The sequence below is a fragment of the Pan troglodytes genome, chromosome 4, assembly GCF_028858775.2.
Source record: "Pan troglodytes isolate AG18354 chromosome 4, NHGRI_mPanTro3-v2.0_pri, whole genome shotgun sequence".
NCBI lineage: Eukaryota > Metazoa > Chordata > Mammalia > Primates > Hominidae > Pan > Pan troglodytes.
This window is the reverse complement of record NC_072402.2, coordinates 139060500-139085502: the sequence shown is the minus strand read 5'-3', so window position 1 is coordinate 139085502 and position 25003 is coordinate 139060500. Positions and strand designations below refer to the sequence as shown.

General features: G+C 45.3%; 6 protein-coding genes across 6 annotated transcripts in view; all 6 read right to left on the bottom strand.

The window, feature by feature from the left end:
* The window catches only part of PCDHGB2 (protocadherin gamma subfamily B, 2), a 153234-nt gene extending 148884 nt beyond the window's left edge, over positions 1–4350 (bottom strand). Inside the window, 1 exon segment of the mRNA NM_001082562.2 lies at positions 1125–4350. Coding sequence (NP_001076031.2) covers positions 1125–3545 — 2421 coding nt within the window. The 5' untranslated portion in view covers positions 3546–4350.
* Positions 1–8640, bottom strand: part of PCDHGA4 (protocadherin gamma subfamily A, 4) — a 157524-nt gene extending 148884 nt beyond the window's left edge. The window contains 1 exon segment of the mRNA NM_001082560.2: positions 6059–8640. Within this exon segment, the coding sequence (NP_001076029.1) occupies positions 6059–8572 (2514 nt within the window). The 5' untranslated portion in view covers positions 8573–8640.
* The window catches only part of PCDHGB1 (protocadherin gamma subfamily B, 1), a 162383-nt gene extending 148884 nt beyond the window's left edge, over positions 1–13499 (bottom strand). Inside the window, 1 exon segment of the mRNA NM_001082569.2 lies at positions 10932–13499. Coding sequence (NP_001076038.1) covers positions 10932–13340 — 2409 coding nt within the window. The 5' untranslated portion in view covers positions 13341–13499.
* Positions 1–19538, bottom strand: part of PCDHGA3 (protocadherin gamma subfamily A, 3) — a 168420-nt gene extending 148882 nt beyond the window's left edge. The window contains 1 exon segment of the mRNA NM_001082544.3: positions 17115–19538. Within this exon segment, the coding sequence (NP_001076013.2) occupies positions 17115–19538 (2424 nt within the window).
* The window catches only part of PCDHGA2 (protocadherin gamma subfamily A, 2), a 173709-nt gene extending 148884 nt beyond the window's left edge, over positions 1–24825 (bottom strand). The window contains 1 exon segment of the mRNA NM_001082568.3: positions 22176–24825. Within this exon segment, the coding sequence (NP_001076037.1) occupies positions 22176–24599 (2424 nt within the window). The 5' untranslated portion in view covers positions 24600–24825.
* Positions 1–25003, bottom strand: part of PCDHGA1 (protocadherin gamma subfamily A, 1) — a 181896-nt gene that overhangs the window by 148881 nt on the left and 8012 nt on the right. Inside the window, 1 exon segment of the mRNA NM_001082555.3 lies at positions 22176–22331. Coding sequence (NP_001076024.3) covers positions 22176–22331 — 156 coding nt within the window.

The following is a 25003-nucleotide window of genomic DNA, read 5'->3' as shown; positions in this document are numbered from 1 at the left end:
ATTAGCTGTCATATGCAGAAGAAATAAAGATCTTTGTTACTTGTGAGGACTTTGAGAAAGTCTCTCCACTATCTCAGACAGCGTTTGAGTTGGGTTAACTATGCATTTTTATGTTTTTCTATTACCATGTTCAAATATTTGTAGTTCCAGTGACAACCAGTATAGTAACTGTGGAGGATGGGGTTTTATTTCATCATCCATGCAGGAAAGCATGAGCAGATACTTGTCGAGCAGTACTGAGTGACCTTTCTATGTTGAGACAGATATTTACGGCTATCATCTTTATATGACAACAGAAATAGAAAAACCTCTTGATTGAAAAAAAAGGACATTTCAGAAAGTCATTTTATTTAATAACACTTTCATAGAAAACTAAGAAAATAAAAATTCTATATAATTAGGAAATTCAAAAGCAAAGTTTTAAGTAATATTTTGTAGAAAATGATGTGAACATAGGTTGTAAGATTTTTCTCAATGTGTAGTTTTTCTCAAGAGCAATTTGTTAAAATGCATGTTAGAGAATGATTTCTCACATTTGTTAAATGCACTCTTTCTAGCAGACACCTCAGACCTCAAACATTGCCTGTCCCTTAGAAATACATTTGTGATTCCAAGACATTTAGCTTACTGAGTGTTGGTCTTCAAGTCAATGGGACAATGTCCTACCCATGCCCTGTGATTAACAAGCCATGCCATTATGCAAAAGCCTTTCTTCTTTGTTTCCCAATTTCCAAAGCCTACTAAAATGAAGACTCTCTTTACTCTGAAGTACTATGATTCTAAGAGGAAGTAAAACTAAAATTTGAATAACAAAGAGCCTGAAGGTGAAAGTAATTGCCTAAAGTCTCAATAGCAACAAATCTGCAGAGAGAAGTAATGTAAAGATGAGGAAGAAAAAGAAATACAGTGCAATATCTCATGTGATAAAGGTTTGCAATCATGGGTAAATAAATCTCACATTTCAGAGAGAAAACACTTAAAATTCAGTTAGATAAGATTAAGACAATTAAGGCACAACATTGGCCAAATCTAACTCACAGACAAAGAAATACGCAGTGGAACTTCCTACCCACATTAGGTGAAACAATAAAGCCAGAAGTGAAAATAAATTAATTAAAGCTCACCTTCAAAATAGTATCTGAGGCAAAAGGGACCCCAGCGGCTCCATGATTTGTATTTTGTTCCCAAGAGGCATTGTCACAGAGGAGATCTTGCGCGGGAACCAATTCCGGGGTTATGTTCAGAAAATTGAACTCTGTCTTGGCTGATTGTGAGGCAACACACAGGTTGTAGGAATAGGGCAATGTTCCCTCACTGTAACTGGGGAGAACCCCAGGTCCAGGCTTGGAGCTGAGACCAGGCTGAAAACAGTCCCAAGCATCTGACCTGGAAGAGCGTCGCAGGCGTAGGGAGATTGCCAGAATCACCGCGAGGAAGAAGAGCACTGAGATCAAGGCCAAGGCCACCACCAGGTAAAACTGCAGTTCTGCCTGGGGGTCAGAGGGCTCTGGGCGGTCGCTGAGGTCTGGCAATACCTCTTGCAGGCTATCCGCGAAGATTAGGTGCAGCGTGGCGGTGGCGGAGAGGGGCGGCTGTCCTCCATCACGCACAGCGACCAGCAGGCGCTGGCGGGCCGCGTCCCTGTCGCCCAAGGCACGCGCTGTGCGCACCTCACCCGTGCGCAACCCCAGGCTGAAGAGCCCGGGCTCGCTGGCCTGCAGCACGTGGTAGGACAGCCAAGCGTTGTGTCCTGAGTCTGCGTCCACCGCCACCACCTTGGTCACCAGGTAGCCGGGCTCTGCGGCGCGTGGCACCATATCGAAGAGGGCGGAGCCATCAGACCCCAGCGCGGGGTACAGCACCCGTGGCGCATTGTCATTGAGGTCGCCCACTAACACGCGCAGGCTCACGTTGGCGCTGAGCGCGGGCGAGCCCTGGTCGCGGGCCTGCAGTGTGAGCTCGAAGGCGCGCAGCTGCTCATGATCGAAGGCGCGCTGCGCGAACACCACCCCGCTCTGCGGGCTCACGGACACGTAGGATAAAATCTCCCGCGGCTTCAGGTCGCTCGCTACGATGGAGTAGGAAACTTGGCCATTGGGGCCCAAGTCAGGGTCAGAGGCACTGATTTGAGCGATAGAGGCGCCAGGAGGATTGTTCTCTGCCACGTGAACCATGTAGGAAGTCTGTTGGAAAACTGGGGCATTATCGTTGACGTCGGAGATGTGCAGGGTGACAATTATGCTGGAGGAGAGGGGCGGCTTGCCCCCGTCGGTGGCTGTGATGGTGAGATTGTATTCTGGGATCTCCTCCCGGTCCAGAGCGCCGTCTGTCACTAGTTTGTAATAGTTCTTTGAGGAAGATTTCAAAATAAACTTGGCATTTCCCAACACTTGGCAGTAAACTTCTCCATTTTCTCCAGAGTCTCTGTCTCTCGTTTTTATCAAGGCGATCACTGTTCCTGGTGGCGAATCCTCCGGTAGGGGAGTAAATACTGAAGTCACAATAACTTCAGGTGCACAATCGTTGTCATCAAGAATTTCAACTTGGATACTGCAGTGGGCTGCTAGATCTCCAGGATCTTTTGCTTCGATACTCAGAGTGTAACTACTTGCAATCTCAAAATCCAAATCATCCTTTGTCGTGATTTCTCCTGTTTTTTCATTTAAGTTGAAAAAGTGTTTCACTTGTTCGTCCACATTATGAAAGGAGTAGGTGATCTCTGCGTTTACGCCTTCATCCCGGTCGGTGGCTGTCACCTGAAGCACAAAGAAGCCCGGCGGCACGTCCTCCCTCAGGGTGACCCTGTACACGTCCTGGCTGAACACTGGAGGGTTATCGTTGGCATCCGTGACTTTGATTCGGATTTGGGTCGTGCCACTTTGAGGTGGGTCTCCGCCATCCACAGCTGTGAGGACCAATTGATGTAAACTGTGCTCTTCTCTGTCCAGAGAATGTTGTAGAATCAACTCAGGATATTTACGACCATCTGGAGTCTGTTTCTCAGCGAGATCAAAGTACTCGTTGTCATTAAGGTGGTATCTTTGTAGTGAGTTAGGACCAACATCTGAATCCAGGGCTGGGTCAAGTGGAAATGTTGTACCTGGCTTAGTGGATTCGCCAATTTTTAAATTAATCTTAGTCTGTTTGAATAGCGGGGTATTATCATTTATATCCTGCACAATTACTGCTATGTAGAAAATATTTAGTGGATTTTCAGCGACAGTATCGAAATCCAGAACACACAGAGGCTGCTTCCCGCATATCTGTTCTCGGTCTATTCTGTCACTCACAAGTAAGTCTCCGCTTTCTGGGTTTACTGTGAAATATTCCTTCTCCGCGCTAACCCGCAGCTTCCGGGCTGGCAAGTCCCGGACGCTGAGCCCCAGATCCTTGGCGAGGTTTCCTACGACCGAGTTTTTGGCCAGCTCCTCTGGAATTGAATAGCGGATCTGGACTGGGAGAGCCCCGGGGAACAAAGACAACAGGAAGGGCAACAGTACCTGCAGCCACCGCACCAGCCCGCACCTCCCTGAGCTCGCCTTCATCTTCCGGCTCCCTTTGCTCCTTTGCCCATAGGAGGAATAAGCCTTCTGGGGATGGCAGAATCCGGGCTAAGGTCACTTTTCCTGCTTTTGTTTTCTGTTTCCGAATCTATACTGGCCTTCTCTGTGTGGTTGGTTTGTGCAGGAAGTTCCCCTCTAAGAGGCTCCCAAACGCTTCTCTTCGTTCTTTTGAACAACAGCGACGCTCAGAGGTTTTCTCAGGAAACTGCACTAATGGCTTGTCAATATTTGCTAAGAACTTTTTTCTTTTCTTTTCTTTTTTAATTTATAAAGTCTTCATTTGTTTTAAAATATGTGAAATATTCATATAGTTCCAAATTCAAAAGATGCATTCAGCATAGGTTCTTCCTTTCATCCCTGCTTTAGATGAGGAGAAATGCTTTCACAGGGGAAATGAGTGTTAAAGTTTCTTAGGTATCCTTCCGGAGATATGTCTTGTATAGGGCAACGGATTTTTATAAATATTCTGTCTCCTTCTTTACACAAATGTAAGCATACAACATACCATATTCTGCACATTGCTTTTTTATTTGTTATATCTTAAAGATCATATCAGTACATAGAGAGCTTTCCTATTTATTTCTTATAGTTATCTAGTGGCCCATAATATAGTTATCTGGTAGTCCATAATATGAATATACAACAATTTGTTTAATCAAAATTGTTATTTGCTAAAAGGAACCCACTGCCCATTCTAACAAAAACACATTTTTTAAAAAATTTGATTTTAGGTTATAAATTATCTACCGCTTTCCTAGGCCTTTAAAACATGTGGCACTCTCATTCTGGAATATATTCCTAATGCCAACACCTGAATATGCTTGACACAGTTTCAGACCAATTGAGCATTTCCAAATTATATTTTATGGCTTAATTACTTTAAACAATCTCTCCTCAGATGTAAGTTGTCTCTCAACATTCACTTGTTATTTCTGTTTTCTGCTCCCCAAGCCGGGTAACTGCATCATATCATATTCCAGCTTACTCTATGTATTGCACCACAACTTTCTATGAATACAAAACCATGTAGAAACTAAAACTCTCCTTTGTAAGTCAAATTGAGGCATATTCCACAGTCTATCACTACAACTTCCAGTTATCAAATTACACTAATTTGTGTAAGCATATGCATTCATGAATTTTGAATTCTCACAGAACTAAATGAAAGCACAAAGAACAAAAGTGTTGTATATCCCCTACACACAAAATATTTTCCCTCATATAAAATAATCCCAGAGCCACATGATGACAGAAATATCTGAAAGCAATTTGTAGCAATAGGGATGAGGCCACCTTACTAAGCAGCGTAAATCATATCAGTCCAGAACTCAAGTAACTCAACCTTTGAAAGAGGCTCACATGATGAAAAGAGAAAAGACTCCAAAAACTTATATTTTCCTTGGAAATCAAGAAAGTCTCAATAGTGATGTCATGATAGGCAATTTAAAAATTATTAAAGTTACTCCTAGAATCTACTTAAATATGACTGAAATTAACTTGGAAATATTTCTCATAATCACAGGAGTGCACCAGAGGAATCACACATAGTCACTTCTGGTGCATCTCAGAACAGCAAGAAGAAAATATTTGAAATATACCAGTTCATTGAGAAAATATCCTGTTAAAGTTATATCTAAAAGTTAAACTCATAAATTGCCAGTATTCTTAAATTGACGTTGCCTGTTATAATGCAAAATACCCTTTCAAGGAAGGAAAAGTAAACTTCAAGCAAAGCATGGTACAGTGTGAAAATAGGAAATTAAAAAACCCTCAGTCCAGATCCAACAATAGCTTCATGAGAAAGAATATTGTAAATGTGAATTTACACAATTGCCTTCTATTTCACAGGTCTCTTGTATCTTTTCAGGAACACCTAAGGGAAAAGGAAATTTATTCTTTATTTTACTTTATTTTATTTTACTTTTTGGAGACAGAGGCTTGCTCTGTTGCCCAGGCTGGAGTACAGTGTCATGATCTCAGCTCATTGCAACCTGTGCCTCCCAGGTTCAAGCAATTCTCATGCCTCAGCCTCCAGGGTAGCTGGGACTACAGGCGCACACCACCACGCCTGGCTAACTTTTTGTATTTTAGTAGAGACTGGGTTTCATCATGTTGCCCAGACTGGTCTTGAACTCCTGAGCTCAGGCAATCCATCCTCCTCACACTCCCAAAGTGTTAGGATTACAGGTGTGAGCCACCACACCCAGCACAGAAAAGGAAATTTAAGGAAATGAGGTGGCTCAGAGTTGTAAAATTAGAAAATTCTGGCTGAAACTACAACTGAATGAAGACCAAAAAGGATAAGTAATAAACAACATTTTTGTGTGGTAAATACCGTTGATCATTATTGGAAGGTCATCCACCAGTTTTCTTTAAAGCAATAAAATATTAAAAGAGGCACCTTTATTTGATATATTACATATAAAATGAGAGACATTTACACAACTCTTTGTCTATATTTCAGTGTGGTATGATCTACTATAAGATTGACTCACCTGAAGATTAGGGTCTCCTTTTGTTTCAAGTAAATCCTGAGTTATCAGAAGAGGCTCGCTTTTCTCACAACTCTCCAGGCTGATGAGCGTGTCTGCATAGCTGGGCTGGGAGAAGATCAGGTGACTCTTCCGCGAGTCCGCGGTGAGGGAGACCTCGTGGGAATAGGTCTGCAGGAAAGCCCGAACCCCGTCCACGCCCACAAAGTGCGAGGCAGGCACACCTGACAACCTGCTGCCTTCAGCGTGAAGCAGGCGTGACTTGTGCCAGCGTCTCAGCTTGAGTGCTAGCAGCACCGTGACAAAAGCCAGGAAGACACAGGAGACAGCGGCCACTGACACCACGAGATAGAGTGTGAGGCCCGAGTCGTCTGGGTCTGCTGAAGGCTTGAGGCTGCCCAAGTCAGCCAGGACATCTGGGATGCTGTCGGCCACAGCCACAGTGAGTGTGACGGTGGCCGAGAGAGGGGGCTGGCCATGGTCCTGGACGACCACTACAAGGCTCTGCTTGAGCGCGTCTCTGTCCAGCAGGGCCCGTGCGGTGCGCACCTCGCCTGTGTGCAGCCCCACTGCAAATAGTCCCGGCTCGCTGGACTTGAGTAGGCGGTAGGACAGCCAGGCATTCTGACCTGAGTCTCTGTCCACTGCCACCACTTTGGTCACCAGGTAGCCGGAATCTGCGGAGCGGGGTGCCAGCTCCACACCAGTGGAGTCATCCGTAGGGAAGGTGGGGTACAGGATCTCAGGGACATTGTCGTTCTGGTCCAGCACAAAGAGGCTCAGTGACACATTGCTGCTGAGTGGAGGGTCTCCACTGTCACTGGCTGTCACCAGTAGCTGCAGGTCTCTAAACTGCTCATAGTCGAAGGAGCGAAGAGCATATAGGATCCCTGTATTGGAGTTGATGGAGACATAGGAGGACAGAGGTGCACCCTGGAAGGTGTCTTCGGCCAGGGAGTAAGTGATTCGGGCATTGTCACCACTGTCAGGGTCTTGAGCAGTCATAGATAAGATGGAGGCTCCTCTGGGGTTGTTTTCAGGAACGTAAGCAGAGTAGGAAGCATGAGGGAAAGTGGGTGGGTTGTCATTGATGTCCATCACCTGCAGTGAAATATGAGTTTCTGTAGACAGTGGAGGAGTTCCCTGGTCAGTGGCAGTTACAGTGATGTTATATTCTGAGACTTCTTCCCTGTCCAGTGTTCTGTGTGTCAACAACCGATAATAATTTCCATAGGTCTTTTCAAGTGTGAATGGCAGATTATCTGGAATAGAACATGTGACTAGGCCATTTCCTCCTGAGTCACTGTCATGCACGTTGAAAAGTGCAATTACTGTACCTGGGGAAGAAGTTTCCTGGACTGAGCTGGTGAGAGATGTAACTGTGACTTCTGGTGCGTTGTCATTTTCATCCAGAACTGTCACCAGTACCTTGCTTCTAGCTCGGAGACCAGGCCCATCATGGGCTTCTACATCTATGTCATAGAATCCAGAGTCCTCATAATCTAGATCCCCCAATATTGTTATATCCCCACTCAGAGAATTCAACTGAAATAGCTGTGATATTTTGTCTCTTACTTTCCGGAAAGAATACGTCACGTCTCCATTGGCTCCTTCATCTGGATCAGTGGCTTTTACGGTGAGTAGCAGAGTGCCTACAGGAACGTTCTCATGAACACTTACGTGGTACTCGGGCTGAGTGAACACGGGAGCATTATCGTTGGTATCCACAAGTATTATGAGAATCCTGGCAGTGCCAGAGCGAACCGGGTCACCTCCATCGAAGGCCGTGAGAACGAGGTGGTGAACCGCCTCTTCCTCGCGATCTAGAGCGCGTTCCAGCACCAGCTCTGGGTACTTAATCCCATCGGCCCCGCTTTGCACGTCCAGGGAAAAGTAACCGTTTGAGTTGAGCTGGTAACCCTGCAGGGAGTTTACCCCTACATCCGGATCAAAAGCTTCAGGAAGAGGAAATCTTGTCCCAGGATTTTCATTTTCAGCAACTTTTATTTCCCTCTGTTCTGTCCCAAAACTGGGTGGGTTATCATTAACATCGATTATTTCCACCTCTACCCGCAAAATCTTCACTGTATCTTCTAGAAGAATCTCCAGGTTTGTCACACAGTTTGGAGATCTGTCGCAGAGCTCCTCCCTGTCTATCCTACCCGCGGTGACCAAGGTGCCGCTGCGCGGGTTCAGGGCGAAAAGCTGCGTCCTACCTCTGGAGACGATACGGACTCCGCGCTCCGCCAGCTCCCGGGGCGCCAACCCCAGGTCCTTGGCGATGTTGCCCACCACTGAGCCTTCTTCCTGCTCCTCAAACACCGAGTAGCGGATCTGTTCGGCCCTGATTTCCACCAGAACCCCCAGGAGAAGGCAGATGTGGAGCAGCCGGGTGTGGTCTGGGCGAGCAGGAGGCGCCGCCATTACAACCCCGCCGCGGAGTCGCCTGTGCTTCGGTTTTCCCTCTGTCGAGGCCTGAGGAGCCCCAGGATCTTCTGGGTCCAAAATAAAGTGCATTCACAGCCGGAGCTCTCAGGGCTTCCGCTTGAAGCTTTCATAAAGCTCCAGAGCCAGTGCTTTGTGCTGCAGAAATCTTGTGATTCTGATTAAATTTCTGGTTTGTCTTTTCCCCCTGATTGGTGAACAGCGACACCCAGAGTCTTAACCTGTTACTGCAATTTATTCTTGGTTAAAAAAAGTTTATTTTTTATACACTTTTCTATTCCTATTTCTCCCAAGATAATAAAGTCAAATTCCTGTTTTTGATTTGCAATGAAAATTCAAGAATGATCCAAGTCTTCCTGTACAATAAACTTTATGAAGTTATTTATTTTCTTAGAGAAAATATGACGATTTTTTTTCCTAAAATGTGTTCTCCCTCTTTTCAGTTTTCACATTGTTCATCCCCACAGCCCATTCTCAGTATAGCGTATTGTGTGAGGGACATAATTATCTCTCCTAAAGACAAAGGTGGACTTGAAAAATGGATGAGACAGATAAGTGAAAAGACAGTGGGACAGGAACTTGGAGGTCTGGCTTTAGTCCCAATTTATGCAGTAACAAGTTTCCTCACATGAGTTGACCCTCTAGAACCTGGGGCAATGCTTCAATTCCCTTGCAAAAAACTCACCTACTGTTCAAGAGTTAGCCTTACCCTGTACAAATGAGATTGACAAATAGGATAATAGGTTTGGGAAGAGAATTTGCTCCTTAATTTTGTGTACAGTAGATTCTTGGCCACAAGCTATGCATATGACTATCTTGTTCACAATGTGTTCTCAATCTTTAGAACAATACCTTTCATAGAGTAGTAACTTTTATGAAACCTTTCAATGTTTCATGAATGACCAGTTCAAATGCAAAGCCTAAAACAATGGGTAAATAACTCTGATCTTAAAAATAAAAAGAAAAGTTAGACTGAATAACTATAAAGTGCAGATAATAGTTTAGTGATTTTTTCACATGACACATTCAGTATTATTTTACAATTTCTAACTTTACTTTGGCTCTCATTTTAGAAATAGCCAGTAAAAGGAAATGTTTTGGTAGCCGAACATGGATTATCATTGCATGTGCCATCGCTTTCTTTCTTATGAATACTTACAGTAATTTACTAATCTGTGAAAATTTGAGACAAAGCAGTACATCAGTTCTTAAGCTTATTCCTCACTTAACAATTAGCAGTAGAAATGACTCATACAAAAGGGCATTAGCTATACAGAATTTAAAAACCCTCAGACTTTGAGTGAGTAGATTAAACGTGTATTTCACAATCCTCAAAGACCGCACAAACTGCGGATGATTGAGAGGTGAAATAAGATGTTTGGAAATAAATTTGACAGTATGCATTAAAAAAACTCAACATGTTTATAGATTTAACTAATTCCTCAGAAATCTACACTAAAGAAACAAGAAGTATGGAAAACGCTTTATAAACCCAAATGTTCATTACATTCTTTGTTTTAATAGAGACAAAATAGAAAGAGCATGAAAATAAATAATTTAGGAATGGTTAAGAAAATTATGAAATATCGTTGACTGAAATTATAGAGTGGGAATAATATTGACTCAAAGTTAGTGATGCAAATATAAAATTGGACAATATTTGCTACTTGTGATGAGACAAAGTGTTAAGAGTCTTAATAATTGGAAGGCTGTATTAAACATACATGTTGCTGCAAAAAGACAAACTAGAATGTAATTGACGAAGATGAACATAAACTTTAACTTGGGTGGGAAGAACTCTAAATACATTTATAAAGAGCTAAGAATAAAATGACTTGAAAATATAGTATTGCATATCAACTAAGAAAAGGCACTGCTATTACTAAGTGTTAACATCTAGGAAACAGGTCTCTTTAGCAAGATTTGCCAACCATACAGAAATGCCAACAGTAAAGATTGAAAATCAAATTGCCAAGACTACTGAGCAATCAAGAAAGCAATCTCCATCTATCTAGTACCCCCTCCCCCAGTAGATACCATCACTAGAACAATGAAAGAAAATCAAAATTACTTATACACCAATGAGAAGAAAATGCAATATATAATTTTTGTTTGTTTGTTTTTTTAGACAGAGTTTCCCTCCCATCACCCAGGCTGGAGTGCAGTGGCACACTCTTGGCTCACTACAATCTCCACCTCCCGGGCTCAAGCGATCCTCCTGTCTCAGCTTCCTGAGTAACTGGGACTACAGGCGCATGCCACCACACCCAACTAATTTTTGTAATTTTAGTAGACCGGGTTTTACCATCTTGGCTATGCTGGTCTCAAACTCCTGACCTCAAGTGATCCACCTGCCTCAGCCTGGTTACAGGCTTGAGCCACCGCGCCCGGCCTCAATATATAAAATTTAACTAGATTTGCAGAAACTCACGTGCGAAGACAAAGAAGGGTCATAAGCGATTTTGTGATCTTCATTACTGGCACATACAACCATAGAAGGATCATCACACAGCAGATCCTGAGGGGGAGCCATTTCCGGTGTCAGGTTGAGAAAATTAAACTCTGTCTTTGCAGAATGAGAGGCAACACATAGATTGTAGGAATAGGGCAAAGTCCCCTCGCTGTGGTTGGGAGGAACCCCGGGCCCAGACTTGGAGCAGAGACCCGTTTGAAAGCAGCCCTCAGTGTCGAGGCTGGAGGAACGTCGCAGGCGCAGGGCGATCGCTAGAATCACCGCGAGGAGAAAGAGCACTGAGATCAAGGCCAAGGCCACAACCAGGTAAAACTGCAGTTCCGTCTGGGGGTCAGAGGGCTCCGGGCGGTCGCTAAGGTCTGGCAATACCTCTTGCAGGCTATCCGCGAAGATTAGGTGCAGCGTGGCGGTGGCGGAGAGTGGCGGCTGTCCTCCATCACGCACAGCGACCAGCAGGCGCTGGCGGGCCGCGTCCCTGTCGCCCAAGGCACGCGCTGTGCGCACCTCACCCGTGCGCAACCCCAGGCTGAAGAGCCCGGGCTCGCTGGCCTGCAGCACGTGGTAGGACAGCCAAGCGTTGTGTCCTGAGTCTGCGTCCACCGCCACCACCTTGGTCACCAGGTAGCCGGGCTCTGCGGCGCGTGGCACCATATCGAAGAGGGCGGAGCCATCAGGCCCCAGCGCGGGGTACAGCACCCGTGGCGCATTGTCATTGAGGTCGCCCACCAACACGCGCAGGCTCACGTTGGCGCTGAGCGCGGGGGAGCCCTGGTCCCTGGCCTGCAGCGTGAGCTCGAAGGCGCGCAGCTGCTCGTGGTCGAAGGCGCGCTGCGCGAACACCACCCCGCTCTGCGGGCTCACGGACACGTAGGACAACAGCTCCCGCGGCTCCAGGTCACTGGCCAGAATAGAGTAGGAGACTCTGCCGTTGGGTCCCAAATCCGGGTCGGAGGCGCTTACTTGTGCAATGGAGGCGCCAGGTGGGTTGTTCTCAGACACGTGGACCACATAGGAGGCCTGATGGAAAACAGGTGCATTGTCGTTGATGTCGGAGATGTGCAGGGTGATGCTTGTCCTGGAGGAAAGGGCTGGTTTGCCCTTGTCGGTGGCTATGATTGTGACGTTGTAGTCTGCTGTCTGCTCCCGGTTTAGGGCTCCAGCAATCACCAGCTTGTAATAATTCTTCGAGGTGGATTCTAATTTGAAAGGAACTTCTTCCTGAATATAGCATGTCACCATGCCATTTTGCCCAGAATCCTTGTCTCGCACTTTTATGAGGGCTATTACAGTTCCAAGGTCTGAATCCTCTGGAATCTGGTTAGAGAAGGACACGAATGTCACCTCTGGGGCATTGTCATTCTCGTCAACAATTTCTATTTGAACATTACAGTGAGCTGTGTGTACTCCTCCATCCTTAGCTTCCACACTCAACACATATCTACTTGTCTCTTCAAAATCCAATGTGCCATTGGTTGTGATGTCGCCAGTATTTGGATTGAGATTGAAGAGGCTGGTACTTATTGGGGAATTGAGGAAGGCATAGGTGATCTCTGCATTAATGCCCTCATCCTGGTCTGTGGCCATCACCCGCAGCACGGAGGTTCCCCACGGTACGTTTTCTTGGAGGCTAACCCTGTATACCTCCTGGCTAAACACGGGAGCATTATCATTGGCATCCGTAACTCGGATCCAGATATGGGTGGTGCCGCTTAGAGGCGGGTCCCCGCCATCCATGGCAGTCAGGATTAAGCGATGAGAGCTCTGATGTTCCCTGTCTAGAGGTTTTTCCAGCAGTAATTCCGGATATTTACTTCCATCAGGACTTTCCTTCGTTGACAGAGAGAAGTATTGATTGGGGTTGATGGTGTATAACTTCAGTGAATTGCCTTCCACATCTGCATCTTGAGCAGAATCCAGAGAGAATTTTACCCCGGGTAAGGCTGACTCACAAATTTCTAAGTCAATGCCTTTTGCAACGAAACGTGGTGCATTGTCATTAATATCTTGGATTACAACAACCACGTGGAAAACATTCATTGGGTTTTCAGTGACCGTTTCGAATTCTAGTGCACACTCAAGTTTCCTTCCGCAAATCTTCTCTCGATCTATCCTACCGTTCACTAACAAATCCCCGCTCTCCAAACTAACGTTGAAATAATCCTCTGCACTAACCCGCAGTTTTCGAGTTGGCAACTCCCGGACACTGAGCCCCAGATCCTTGGCAAGGTTCCCCACCCGTGAGCCGTTGGCTAGCTCCTCTGGAATCGTGTATCGGATCTGCTGGGAGATGGCCCCGCAGAACAAAGACAGCAGGAAGGGAAACAGTACCTGACTTTTCATCATTTCGGCTTCTCTGGCTCTCCGCATTTCAGGAACTCTCCGCGGAGCTTCTTTCCTCTGGGATGTTTTTCAAAAAGAAATGGCAGCACCCTGGACTTCTGTGATTTGAGCTTAGGACTTATTAGTTAGGCGCTCGAGGGTGAACAGGAGCAGCGTCTGTGCTCAGTGCACCGGACAAAGCAGGAAGGCACCCTGCCTGACGCTCCTGCAGAATTGAGAGGCCTTCACTTCCTTTTGGTCGACAGCGGCGCCCAGAGGTTGTCTTGGAAAACTGCACAGGGCCCAGCTTTTTATCCTCAAAGCGCAACCTCTTGAATCTATGTACCCTGTCTTTAATTTGCTGGAAGGAACCACATACTCACATTTTCCCCTTTACATTTCAGTTTTCTAGTTTGTCATCATCAAATAAGGGTCTTCATCATTTCGTATTCTTTTTTCATTTAAAAAATTCACAAGGTACACTGCCATTTTTTTCAGTTTTGGGGGCAAAAAAAAATCTTCAGTGATTTCACTATATTTATAAACTCTGGCATGACTGCTGTATCCAAATAAGTGAATTGATAATTTTTATTTATATTTTTAGTGGACTAAAATACCTACCTTTCTGTAAATTCATCGGAATAAGCTCTCTTATCTAGTATTTTAAATCTCTCCATATATATGTTATCAATTCAGTAATACTTTTCAAAGATAGTTTTTGCAAAAAAGAGGAAATCACAGCCTTACTATTATGTTAAGATATTTCTCTTCTTTATAAAATATAGATAATCTTTCCAGTTAAGTAGGACAAATTCTGATATTTTGTTAAAAGGGCCAAGTTAGTGTTGGGGTACACATACATGCTTTTATGAAGTGGAATCTCATATAATGTACATTTGTTTTTTGAAACCAGTGCTTCTTTTTTATATGAATGTATATTAAATACTCTAGGCTGGTTGCAGTGACCTGTGATCCCAGCACTTTGGGAGGCCAAGGTGGGAAGAACACATGAGGTCAGGAGTTTGAGACTAGCCTGTCCAACATGGTGCAAGCCATCTCTACTAAAAAAATAAAAATTTTCCGGGCATGGTGGCGGGTACCTGTAACCCCAGCTACTTGGGAGGTTGAGGCAGCAGAATCACTTAACTCAGGAGGCAGAAGTTGCAGTGAGTTGAGATCATGCCACTGAAGTCCATCCTGGGTGACAGAGCAAGACTCTGTCTCAAAAACATTCTCTATAATGCCAATTCTCAGCTCCAGCCGACTTATACCATTAATGAGCAAAACGAGTTTGACTTGACCACTGGTAAATATTGGAGAGGTATTCAGAGTTCTTAGACACCCAATTTTGGAACTTATTCTGTAGTTCCAGGCTTAGAACCAGTCTTGGTTCAAAGCAAATCCCTTTATTTCAAATGCATTACCAAATGAGATCCAACTCAACAATTTATTCTGCTATTTTGCAGTGCTCACCCATACTCATACTCTAGTCGAAACAGCCTATTATCTGTTTTCTTAAGATACCTTTTCACTTGTTTCCTTGCATCATGCCTTTATACTTTCCATTCCTTTTATTATGAACTTCTCCTCCCTTTCTGTTGTAATGGATTCTTGCCCATTCTTCAAAAAAATAAAAATAAATCCTTTTTAGTGAAAATGGGATGTCTGAGATCTTCCATTACCTGTACAAGTAGGTGGAATTGTATGGGTTCCATACTCTCAGTGTATTTTCATGACACGTATGTAGGCTATGTTTCATATAGAATTCTTAGAAATTATCTTTGAGCATCCAAATTTCCCCTGACACAGCTAATTAATTTTTTTTCTCCTTTCAGGGAAAGTGATACTGATACTATAAACATTTTTTTTCTAAAAATGATATGTTAAAAGTTACATGCCTTTTTCTTTTGAGACAGGGTCATGCTATGTTGCCCAATAGGTCTCGAAGTCCTAGGCTCAGAAGTCCTCCCCTGGCTATGGGCCTTTTAAATTCTGTGATGTATTTCCATGTTTGAGTGACAATACACCTTACTCTGCTTACAGCTTTTGTGTTCTGGCCCTGTTGTCTCATACATTTAAATGTGCCTTTTCCTAATATATTGAGGGAGGAATCTATTCTTTTGTTTGAGTTCTAATAAAACATATTTTGGTCTAATTTTGGATGACTCTCATATGATTTCATGAGTGAAAATAATTTCATAAATTGCAGAATAAGCCAACAATTTCTGGCTCAAGAAAGTTGTAGAACATGACAAAAGAAGGGACTTCTATTCCATTGTTGGAAGAGATTGTCTGGAAATCTCCCGCAGAGGCTGAGACATATTCCTTTACATGTTTTTGATGTTCTTCTCAAGGACAAGAAATACCACTCCAAGGCTCATAATAATTTAGCTAGGTGAACTTTCCACCCTCAGGCAAAATGTTGAAATCAATATGAATATACACATAAGTATATACTTTAGGCATATGTAACAGGCACTATAGGTAAAACCATTTGACCAGCCTCTACTTTTTTTTTTTTTTTTTTTTTTTGAGATGGAGTCTCTCTCTATTGCCCCGGCTGGAGTGCAGTGGCCCAATTTTGGCTCTCTGCAACTTCTGCCTCCTGGGTTTAAGCAATTCTCCTGCCTCAGCTTCCCGAGTAGCTTGGATTACAGGCGTCCACCACCATGCCCAGCTAATTTTTGTACTTTTAGTAGAGACAGGGTTTCACCATGTTGGCCAGGGTGTTCTTGAACTCCTGACTTCAAGTGATCCACCTGCCTCGGCCTCCCAAAGTGCTGGGATTACAGCATGAGCCACTGCACCCAGCCTCTACATTTTTGTTCTCCAATTTTTATGTTATTGAGATGAAAAGAATAACAGGCCAGGCATGGTGGCTCATGCCTCTAATCGCAGTACTTTGGGAGGCTGACGTGGGCAGATCACTTGAGCTCAGGAATTTCAGACCAGCCTGGGAAACATAGCAATTGCCCCATCTCTACAAAAACAAAAACAAATTAGCTGGGAGGGTGGCTCGTGCCTGCAGTCCCAGCTACTCGGGAGGCTGAGGTGGGAGGATCACTTGAGTCTGGGAGGTCAAGGCTGCAGTGAGCCGTGATCATGCCACTGCACTCCAGACAGAGTAAGACCCTGTGAAGAAAGAAAGAAAGAAAGAAAGAAAGAAAGAAAGAAAGAAAGAAAGAAAGAAAGAAAGAAAGAAAGAAAGAGGAAGGAAGGAAGGAAGGAGGAAAGAGAGAGAGGAAGGAAGGAAGGAGGAAAGAGAGAGGAAGGAAGGAAGGAAAAGAAAAAAAGAGTGTCATCTGTCTTGGAAGGAGTCAAACATAATTTAATTTCATGGGCACAAAATATCTTTTATTCATATGTATTTTTACTTGTATGTATCAGGATAAGCTATACAGGTTGGAATGACAAACTCTAAAGCACAGGGATTTAAAATGAAAAAGGCCTATTTATCACAGGTATACAAACCAGTGTTGTGTTTCTCTCATCATAGTTACTCAAGGACCCAGGTAGAAGGAGCAGTCACAATTTCAAATAGTAACTTAGAGATCTGAAAATTCTCACAGTGGCAGATTCCTCTAGGAAGTGACACTTTATTTCCACTCACGATGTATTATTTTTTCCCTAAGCCCACTCAACCATAACCAGACCGGGGAGTGCAGTCCTACTATAGGCCCAGAAAGAAAGGGGGACAAATATTTAGTCAAAGGACTAATGACAACCTCATGGCTTTATTTCTCAAATACATATGTGTTAAAGCTTTATAATAACCACATTCTCATACTTGTTCTTAATAATCAAAGAAATAAATAAACTCACCTGAAGTAGGTTGGAATCTCCTTTCATTTCAAGTAAATCCTGAGTTATCAGAAGAGGCTCGCTTTTCTCACAGCTCTCCTGGCTGATGAGCGTGTCCGCATAGTTGGGCTGGGGGAAAATCAGGTGGCTCTTCCGCGAGTCCGCAGTGAGGGAGACCTCGTGGGAATAGGTCTGCAGGAAAGCCCGAACCCCGTCCACGCCCACAAAGTGCGAGCCGGGCGTACTCGCCAAGCCGCCTCCCGAAGCCTGCAGCAGGCGTGACTTGTGCCAGCGCCGCAGCCTGTGCGCCAGCAACACGATGACCAAGGCCAGGAAGACGCAGGAGACCGCGGCCACCGCCACCACCAGGTACAGAGTGAGGTCCGAATCGTTGGGCTTGGCGGAGGGCTCGAGGCTGCCCAGGTCGGCCAGGATGTCGGGGATCCTGTCGGCCACGGCCACGGTGAGCGTGACAGTGGCGGAGAGAGGGGGCTGGCCGTGGTCCTGGACGGCCACCACTAGGCTCTGCTTGAGCGCGTCTCTGTCCAGCAGGGCTCGCGCCGTGCGCACCTCGCCCGTGTGCAGACCCACCGAGAAGAGTCCCGGCTCGCTGGCCTTGAGCAGGCGGTAGGACAGCCAGGCGTTCTGGCCCGAGTCTCTGTCCACCGCCACCACCTTGGTCACCAGGTAGCCGGGCTCTGCGGAGCGGGGCGCCAGCTCCACGCCAGTGGAACCGTCTGTGGGGAGGGCGGGGTACAGGATCTCGGGCGCGTTGTCATTCTGGTCCAGCACGAACAGGTTCAGCGACACGTTGCTGCTGAGTGGAGGGTTCCCGCTGTCGCTGGCTGTCACCAGTAGCTTCAAGTCTCTAAATTGCTCGTAGTCGAAGGATCGCAGCGCGTATAGGACGCCAGTGTTGGAGTTGATAGAGACGAAGGAGGACAGGGGCGCCCCCTGGAGAGTGTCCTCGGTCAATGCATAAGTGATGCGGGCGTTGTTGTTGCTATCTGGGTCCTGGGCTGTCACTGAGAAGATGGAGGCTCCTCTGGGGTTGTTTTCTGGAATGTAGGCGGAGTAGGATAAATGAGGGAAGGTGGGTGGGTTGTCATTGATGTCAATCACATGCAGGGTGATGTGAGTTTCTGTGGACAGTGGCGGGCTTCCCCCATCTGAGGCTCTCAGACTAATGTTATATTCTGATATTTGTTCGCGGTCCAGGGATGTGGCCGTCACTAAGCGGTAATATTGATCTACTGATTTTTCTAACTTAAATGGCAGATTTCCCAGGACAAAAACTTCAACCTGCCCATTCTGCCCAGAATCTCGGTCATGCACGTCGATAAGAGCAATTTCTCTTCCAACGGTGCCCTCTTCTGGGACTGAGCTTGTGAGAGACGTGATTGTAATTTCTGGAGCATTGTCATTCACATCCAGAACCGTGACTAGAATCTTGGCTCTTGAAAGAAGACCTGGTCCATCCTGTGCTTCAATTTTAATTTCATAGAACATGGCATCCTCATAATCTAGACTTTTTAATATTGATACTTCTCCACTCACTGAGTTAAGATGGAAAATCTCAGCGATTTTCCCAGGCATTTTATCTAGAATATAAGACACTTGAGCGTTGAATCCCTCATCAGGGTCAGTGGCATTCACCGTGAGCAGCCGGGTACCCACAGGAACGTTCTCCCAAACACTCACACGGTACTCAGGCTGAGTAAACATTGGTGGGTTGTCATTTGCATCCAGGACTATCACTTGGATGTGCAAGTTGCCAGAGTGGACAGGGTCGCCACCATCAGAGGCAACCAGGACAAGCTGGTGAATTTCTCTTTTCTCACGGTCCAGGGCCCGCTCCAGCACCAGCTCTGGATACTTGGCCCCCTCAGAGACGCTATTCACAGCCAGGGAGAAGTAGTCATTGGGGCTAAGCTTGTAGTTCTGCAGGGAGTTAATGCCTACATCTGGGTCAAAAGCAGTTTTAAGTGGAAATCGGGTTCCAGGAACCGTTAGTTCACCAATTTTTATTTCCAATTCCTCTGTTGGGAAATTAGGAGCATTATCATTAATATCTTTAATTTCTATTTCTACTTCAAAAATTTTCAATTTATCCTCAACCAGAATGTTAAATTTTACCAGACACAGCGGGATCTGAGCGCAGAGCTCCTCCCGGTCTATCCTCTCCGCGGTGACCAAGCTGCCGCTTTGCGGATTCAGAGAGAAAAGCTGCGTCCTACCTCTGGAGACGATGCGGACTCCGCGCTCCGCCAGCTCCCGGGGCTCTAGCCCCAGGTCGTTAGCGATGTTGCCCACGAAGGAACCTTTATCTAGCTCCTCAGACACCGAGTAGCGGATCTGACCGGATCCTGTTTCGCACAGCGTCCCCAGGAGCGCGCACAGCAGGGCCAGTCCTCTGCCATTTCGGAAACTCAGGCAATTGGTCATTTCCTTTTCGGTGAATCGCTTTCTCTGAATTCGGTTCCAGTTTCCTACGACGGACTCCAATCTTATTTTCTCAAGAAACGAAGTCTTTTACGGGCCTAATTCACAGGTCAAACAGCTGGTTGACTAAGAGGTGAGGTTGGCAGCCGCCCCGGATCTTCTGAGTCTGATTTGCTGGTTCTTTGCATTTTAGGAGCAAGGAAATGGTGGACTAGGTCTCCAGCTGCGTTCTCCTTCTTGATTGGTCAACAGCGACACTAAGAGGCCTAACCGTTTACTGCATCCTCTCAGACACATTATTTTTGAATTATCCAAGACCTGAAATCCTTCTTGTCAGAGATAAGAGGACTAGTGTTGATTGAACATAATTGAATTGATATATGTTAAACAGTGTCACCTCAAGTTATCTTTCTTGGGAATCCATGCGCTAACCTTAATGCCACCAATATTGCTTCAAACATAGTGGAGTTAACTGTTTTGAATTGTTCAGTTTAAGAAACACACAGTAACAAAGAACTTGCCCTAAGGACCAACACAACTATTAAAAGACATGACCACCACTTGTTCTTCCACCACTGAACCTTGATAATGGGTTTATTCTTATACTTACTACATTTATCAGGGTTATTTGATAAGATATCCACCTCCTCTTTGACCTTTCCCTCTCTATACTCTTAACTCTCTAAGAGCTGAGACAAGGAAAAAAAGAAAAGAAACACACAGAAATCAGCCATATTTATACATTATATTTCTTTAAGTTTGTTCTTGGTGACCTGATAACTTAGTTTCGATATTTGTTGTTATTTAATATTCATTAAACAAACACATAATTAGGCGTCAGACAATATGTTTGGGGATTTAAGGTGAACAATATAGACACAGTAGCTTCCTTCACAGAGATTATAAGGATATAAAAGCAAACAGGGAATTGCAGTGTACTGAGATAATTACCATAATGGGAGAAGCCAAGGGGGTTAGGGGGGCCTTCAATTGGGCCTTTAATGTTAGCAAAGGCTTTCCCAGGAAACATGAGAGGAGTGGATCAGTGAAAAGGCCTGGATGTGGGAGAGAACAGCATGACAATGCCTAGGTGTGAGAGAGAAATCACAGACCTTCAGGGTACTGAAAGAAGTTTCCTTTGTTTAAATCTAGACTGTAAGGATGTTTTTTCAAAACCCACAACTGAAACTAGTAGAAATAAGCTTTTATGTTCCAGAATCTCTTTCCCCATAAGTTTCCAAGCACAGAAATATAAATACAATATATTTGTCGTTTCAATCATGATGCATTACATATCTATGCATAAGGCATTTATTCTTGTGGAGTTACTACACACACTAAAAATAACTTTGCTTTAATTTTCCTGTTTATACTTTATTATTCACTTACAAGTAAAGCTATTATGACATATTATTCCACAGTGAGTTCCAATTTTACTCATAGAGAATTATGTAATAGTAACCAAAACAACACGTTGTCTCAGAAAATTTTTTCTTGATCAAATGCAACGGAAAGAATCACAGCACTTTGAGAAATATGGTATCATTCAATAAAAGGCTCAATTGGTACATGATAATTTCCAAATAAAAATAAAAAATGATGCCAGTTACATAGAACATTAGTGTGCTTATTATTCTCTGTTATTAAATACATAACCAACACACTAAAAGCCAACGTAGGAAGAGGAATGGGGAAAGAAAATTGATCAGAGGGGCACTAGGATTGGGTGAGGGATTGGGAACATTTCTAGCAGCTATTGTGAGTAGAAACCTTGAGAAGAGAGAGGTATAAAGAAGTTGGTTCTGGGCAATTGTATGATATGAATCTTTTGTATCTTTTCTTTAAGCAAAACTATATTGAGGATATATATTATTTTAAAGATTAAAAGACAGTATGGTTCCCACATATGAGAAAGATAAAAAAAAGGAGAAACCTGTTTATTACCACTCTACAGCTTTATTATAGAGCAGATGATAAGTCAGTCACTTCTTCAAGAAGCATATAGCTTAGAGGCTAATGTGATTTTTAAAACTAAGCCAAAATAATATGACATACCTTCCTGAAACACTGTAAGGAATGTATATTTCTAAATTTCCATATTTTTAACAGGGAAGGGCATGCAAGTTAAGGAAAACAATTTTGCTGCCAAACTGAAAGAAATGTATTAAGACTGAATGAGAAAGAACTAGCCAACTAACATGTTTCACTGTTCATATACAGATTCAAATATAGAGTAAGAGTCATAACTTAAAAGAAGAAAGGACTTGAGTAAACATAAACTCCAATCTTTATATTTTTAACAAAGAAAAAATTGTTGATCTGGGTGGATGAGATGATTTGCCCAGGGATGGAGAAGAAAGTATAAGAAACCAGACACCCTAGTTCCTAATGCAGTGCTCTTTGGATAATCTTATCTATTAACTCCTGGTTTACATTCATTGCACAAAGATTCTCATGTCTCTTCTTCCTCTTACAGCCTGTGAACACTAAGACCTACCAAGAAATAATTCACCAAGACTCACTTCCTAAAACTTGACTCTACCCTCAAGGAAATATGGGGAACAAAATAGATATAGTAAACAAGTAAGTGAATTACTTCAGCAAACTAGCTAGTACGTATGTTGTGAAAAGATAGATTACCTGAGAAAACGTTTCTTCTCTTTCTTCTTCGAGTAGAGATTGAGGCGCTGATAAAAAATCCTTTTTCTCACAGCTCTCCTGGCTGATGAGCGTGTCCGCATAGTTGGGCTGGGGGAAAATCAGGTGGCTCTTCCGCGAGTCTGCAGTGAGGGAGACCTCGTGGGAATAGGTCTGCAGGAAAGCCCGAACCCCGTCCACGCCCACAAAGTGCGAGCTCTGCATGCCTGTCAAGCTGCCTCCTGAAGCCTGCAGCAGGCGTGACTTGTGCCAGCGCCGCAGCCTGTGCGCCAGCAACACGATGACGAAGGCCAGGAAGACGCAGGAGACCGCGGCCACCGCCACCACCAGGTACAGAGTGAGGTCCGAATCGTTGGGTTTGGCGGAGGGCTCGAGGCTGCCCAGGTCGGCCAGGATGTCGGGGATCCTGTCGGCCACGGCCACGGTGAGCGTGACAGTGGCGGAGAGAGGGGGCTGGCCGTGGTCCTGGACGGCCACCACTAGGCTCTGCTTGAGCGCGTCTCTGTCCAGCAGGGCGCGCGCCGTGCGCACCTCGCCCGTGTGCAGACCCACAGAGAAGAGTCCCGGCTCGCTGGCCTTGAGCAGGTGGTAAGACAGCCAGGCGTTCTGGCCCGAGTCTCTGTCCACCGCCACCACCTTGGTCACCAGGTAGCCGGGCTCTGCGGAGCGGGGCGCCAGCTCCACGCCAGTGGAACCGTCTGTGGGGAAGGCAGGGTACAGGATCTCGGGCGGGTTGTCATTCTGGTCCAGCACGAACAGGCTTAATGATACATTGCTACTGAGTGGAGGGTTCCCGCTGTCCCGCGCTATCACCCACACTTGCAAGTCTCGCAACTGCTCATAATCAAAGGAGCGCAGTGCATAGAGTACTCCAGTGTCGGAGTTGATAGAGATGTAAGAGGATAAGGGTGCCCCCTGAACAGTGTCCTCCACGAAAGAGTAAGTTACATGAGCATTGTCGTTGCTGTCGGGGTCATGGGCCGTCACTGAGAAGACAGAGGCTCCTCTGGGGTTGTTTTCGGGAATGTAGGTGGAGTAGGATGTGCGGGAGAAGGCGGGTGCGTTGTCGTTGATGTCTGCCACCTGGAGCAAAATGTGAGCATCCGTGGACAGGGAGGGATTCCCTCCATCTTTAGCGGTTAGAGTGATGTTGTAAAAGGAAAACTGTTCCCTGTCAAGGGCTCTAGTTGTAACCAGTCGGTAGTAATTGTCTACTGACTTTTCTAACTTAAAAGGAAGATTCTCGGGGAGTGAACAGGTGGTGAATGCGTTCTGCCCAGAGTCTCTATCATGTACATTAAAAAGCCCAATTATGGTTCCTGGAAGAGAGTCTTCAGAAACTGAGCTAGTAGCAGATGTCATGTAAAATTCTGGGGCATTGTCATTCACATCCAGAACCGTGACGATAACCTTCGCTCTGGTTAGAAGGCCCGGACCATCCTGAGCTTCAATATCAATTTCATGGAATGTAGCATCCTCATAATCTAGATCTTTTATGATTGTCAGTTCTCCAGATGTTGACTTAAGCTCAAATACCTCTGAGGTTTCTCCAGGGCTTTTCTCTAGAAAATATACCACTTGAGCGTAGTAGCCCTCATCTGCGTCAGTGGCGGTCACCGTGAGTATCCGGGTGCCCACGGGCGTATTCTCCGGAATGCTTATGCGGTACTCGGGCTGTGTAAAAACAGGCGCATTGTCGTTCGCATCCAGGACCTTCACGCAGATGCGGGAGGTGCCAGATAGCACTGGGTCACCCCCATCAGAAGCCACGAGAACGAGGTGGTGAACAGCCTCTTCCTCGCGGTCCAGAGCGCGCTCCAGCACCAGTTCTGGGTACTTGTTCCCATCAGCTCCGCTTCGCACGTCCAGGGAGAAGTGGTCATTTGGGTTGAGTGCGTACTTCTGAAGGGCGTTCTCACCTACGTCTGCATCATGCGCATTCTTAAGAGGAATCCGGAATCCTGGCGTAGTGGTTTCACTGATTTTTAGCTCCAGTTCCTCTACTCCAAAGCGAGGGGCATTATCGTTAATATCTGTTATTTCCACCTCTACTGAATAAATAGTCAATTTATCCTCCAGCAGAATGTTAAAATTCAACAAACAGGGTGCGCTCTGAGCGCAGAGCTCCTCCCGGTCTATCCTGTTCGCAGTGACCAAGCTGCCGCTTCGCGGGTTCAGAGCAAAGAGCTGGGACCTACCTCTGGAGACGATGCGGACTCCCTGCTCTGCCAGTGCCAGGGGCTCCAAACCCAAGTCCTTAGCGATGTTGCCTACGAAGGAGCCTCTGTCGATCTCTTCCCGCACAGAATAGCGAATCTGCCCGGCCCTGGCCTCCCACAGGGTCGCCAAAAGGAAGCACAGCAGGAACAGCTTTCTGCAGTGTGGCAACTTTTGCAGAGCCGCCATTTCCCTCCTGTCGCAATTTTCTCCGAGTCAACTTCCAGCATCCAGTGCGGATTCCAATCTTTATTCCTCAGGGTGTGAGATGACCAGCATTCAAGGGACCCAGGTCCCTATGGAGAGAACTGGTGGGCTGTTCGACTGAATTTCTTTGGTGTCCTGAAGCTTTAGGGCCAAACCTCCACCCCCTTGTGCTGTGGGAGCCGTATTGCTGGATTGGATGTCTCGCTGCCTTTTACTCCTTAGGTGGTCAACAGCGACGCTCAGAGGCCTAAATAATTTCTGCACCTGCTCAGGAAAACCTAAGTTACTTCTTGTTTGTTTGCCTTTGTTGACTTTCAAGGTGCTTTAAAGAATCTTACAGCTCTAAGATACCCTAGAATTAGATCTTTCAAAACAGGAATCTTTTT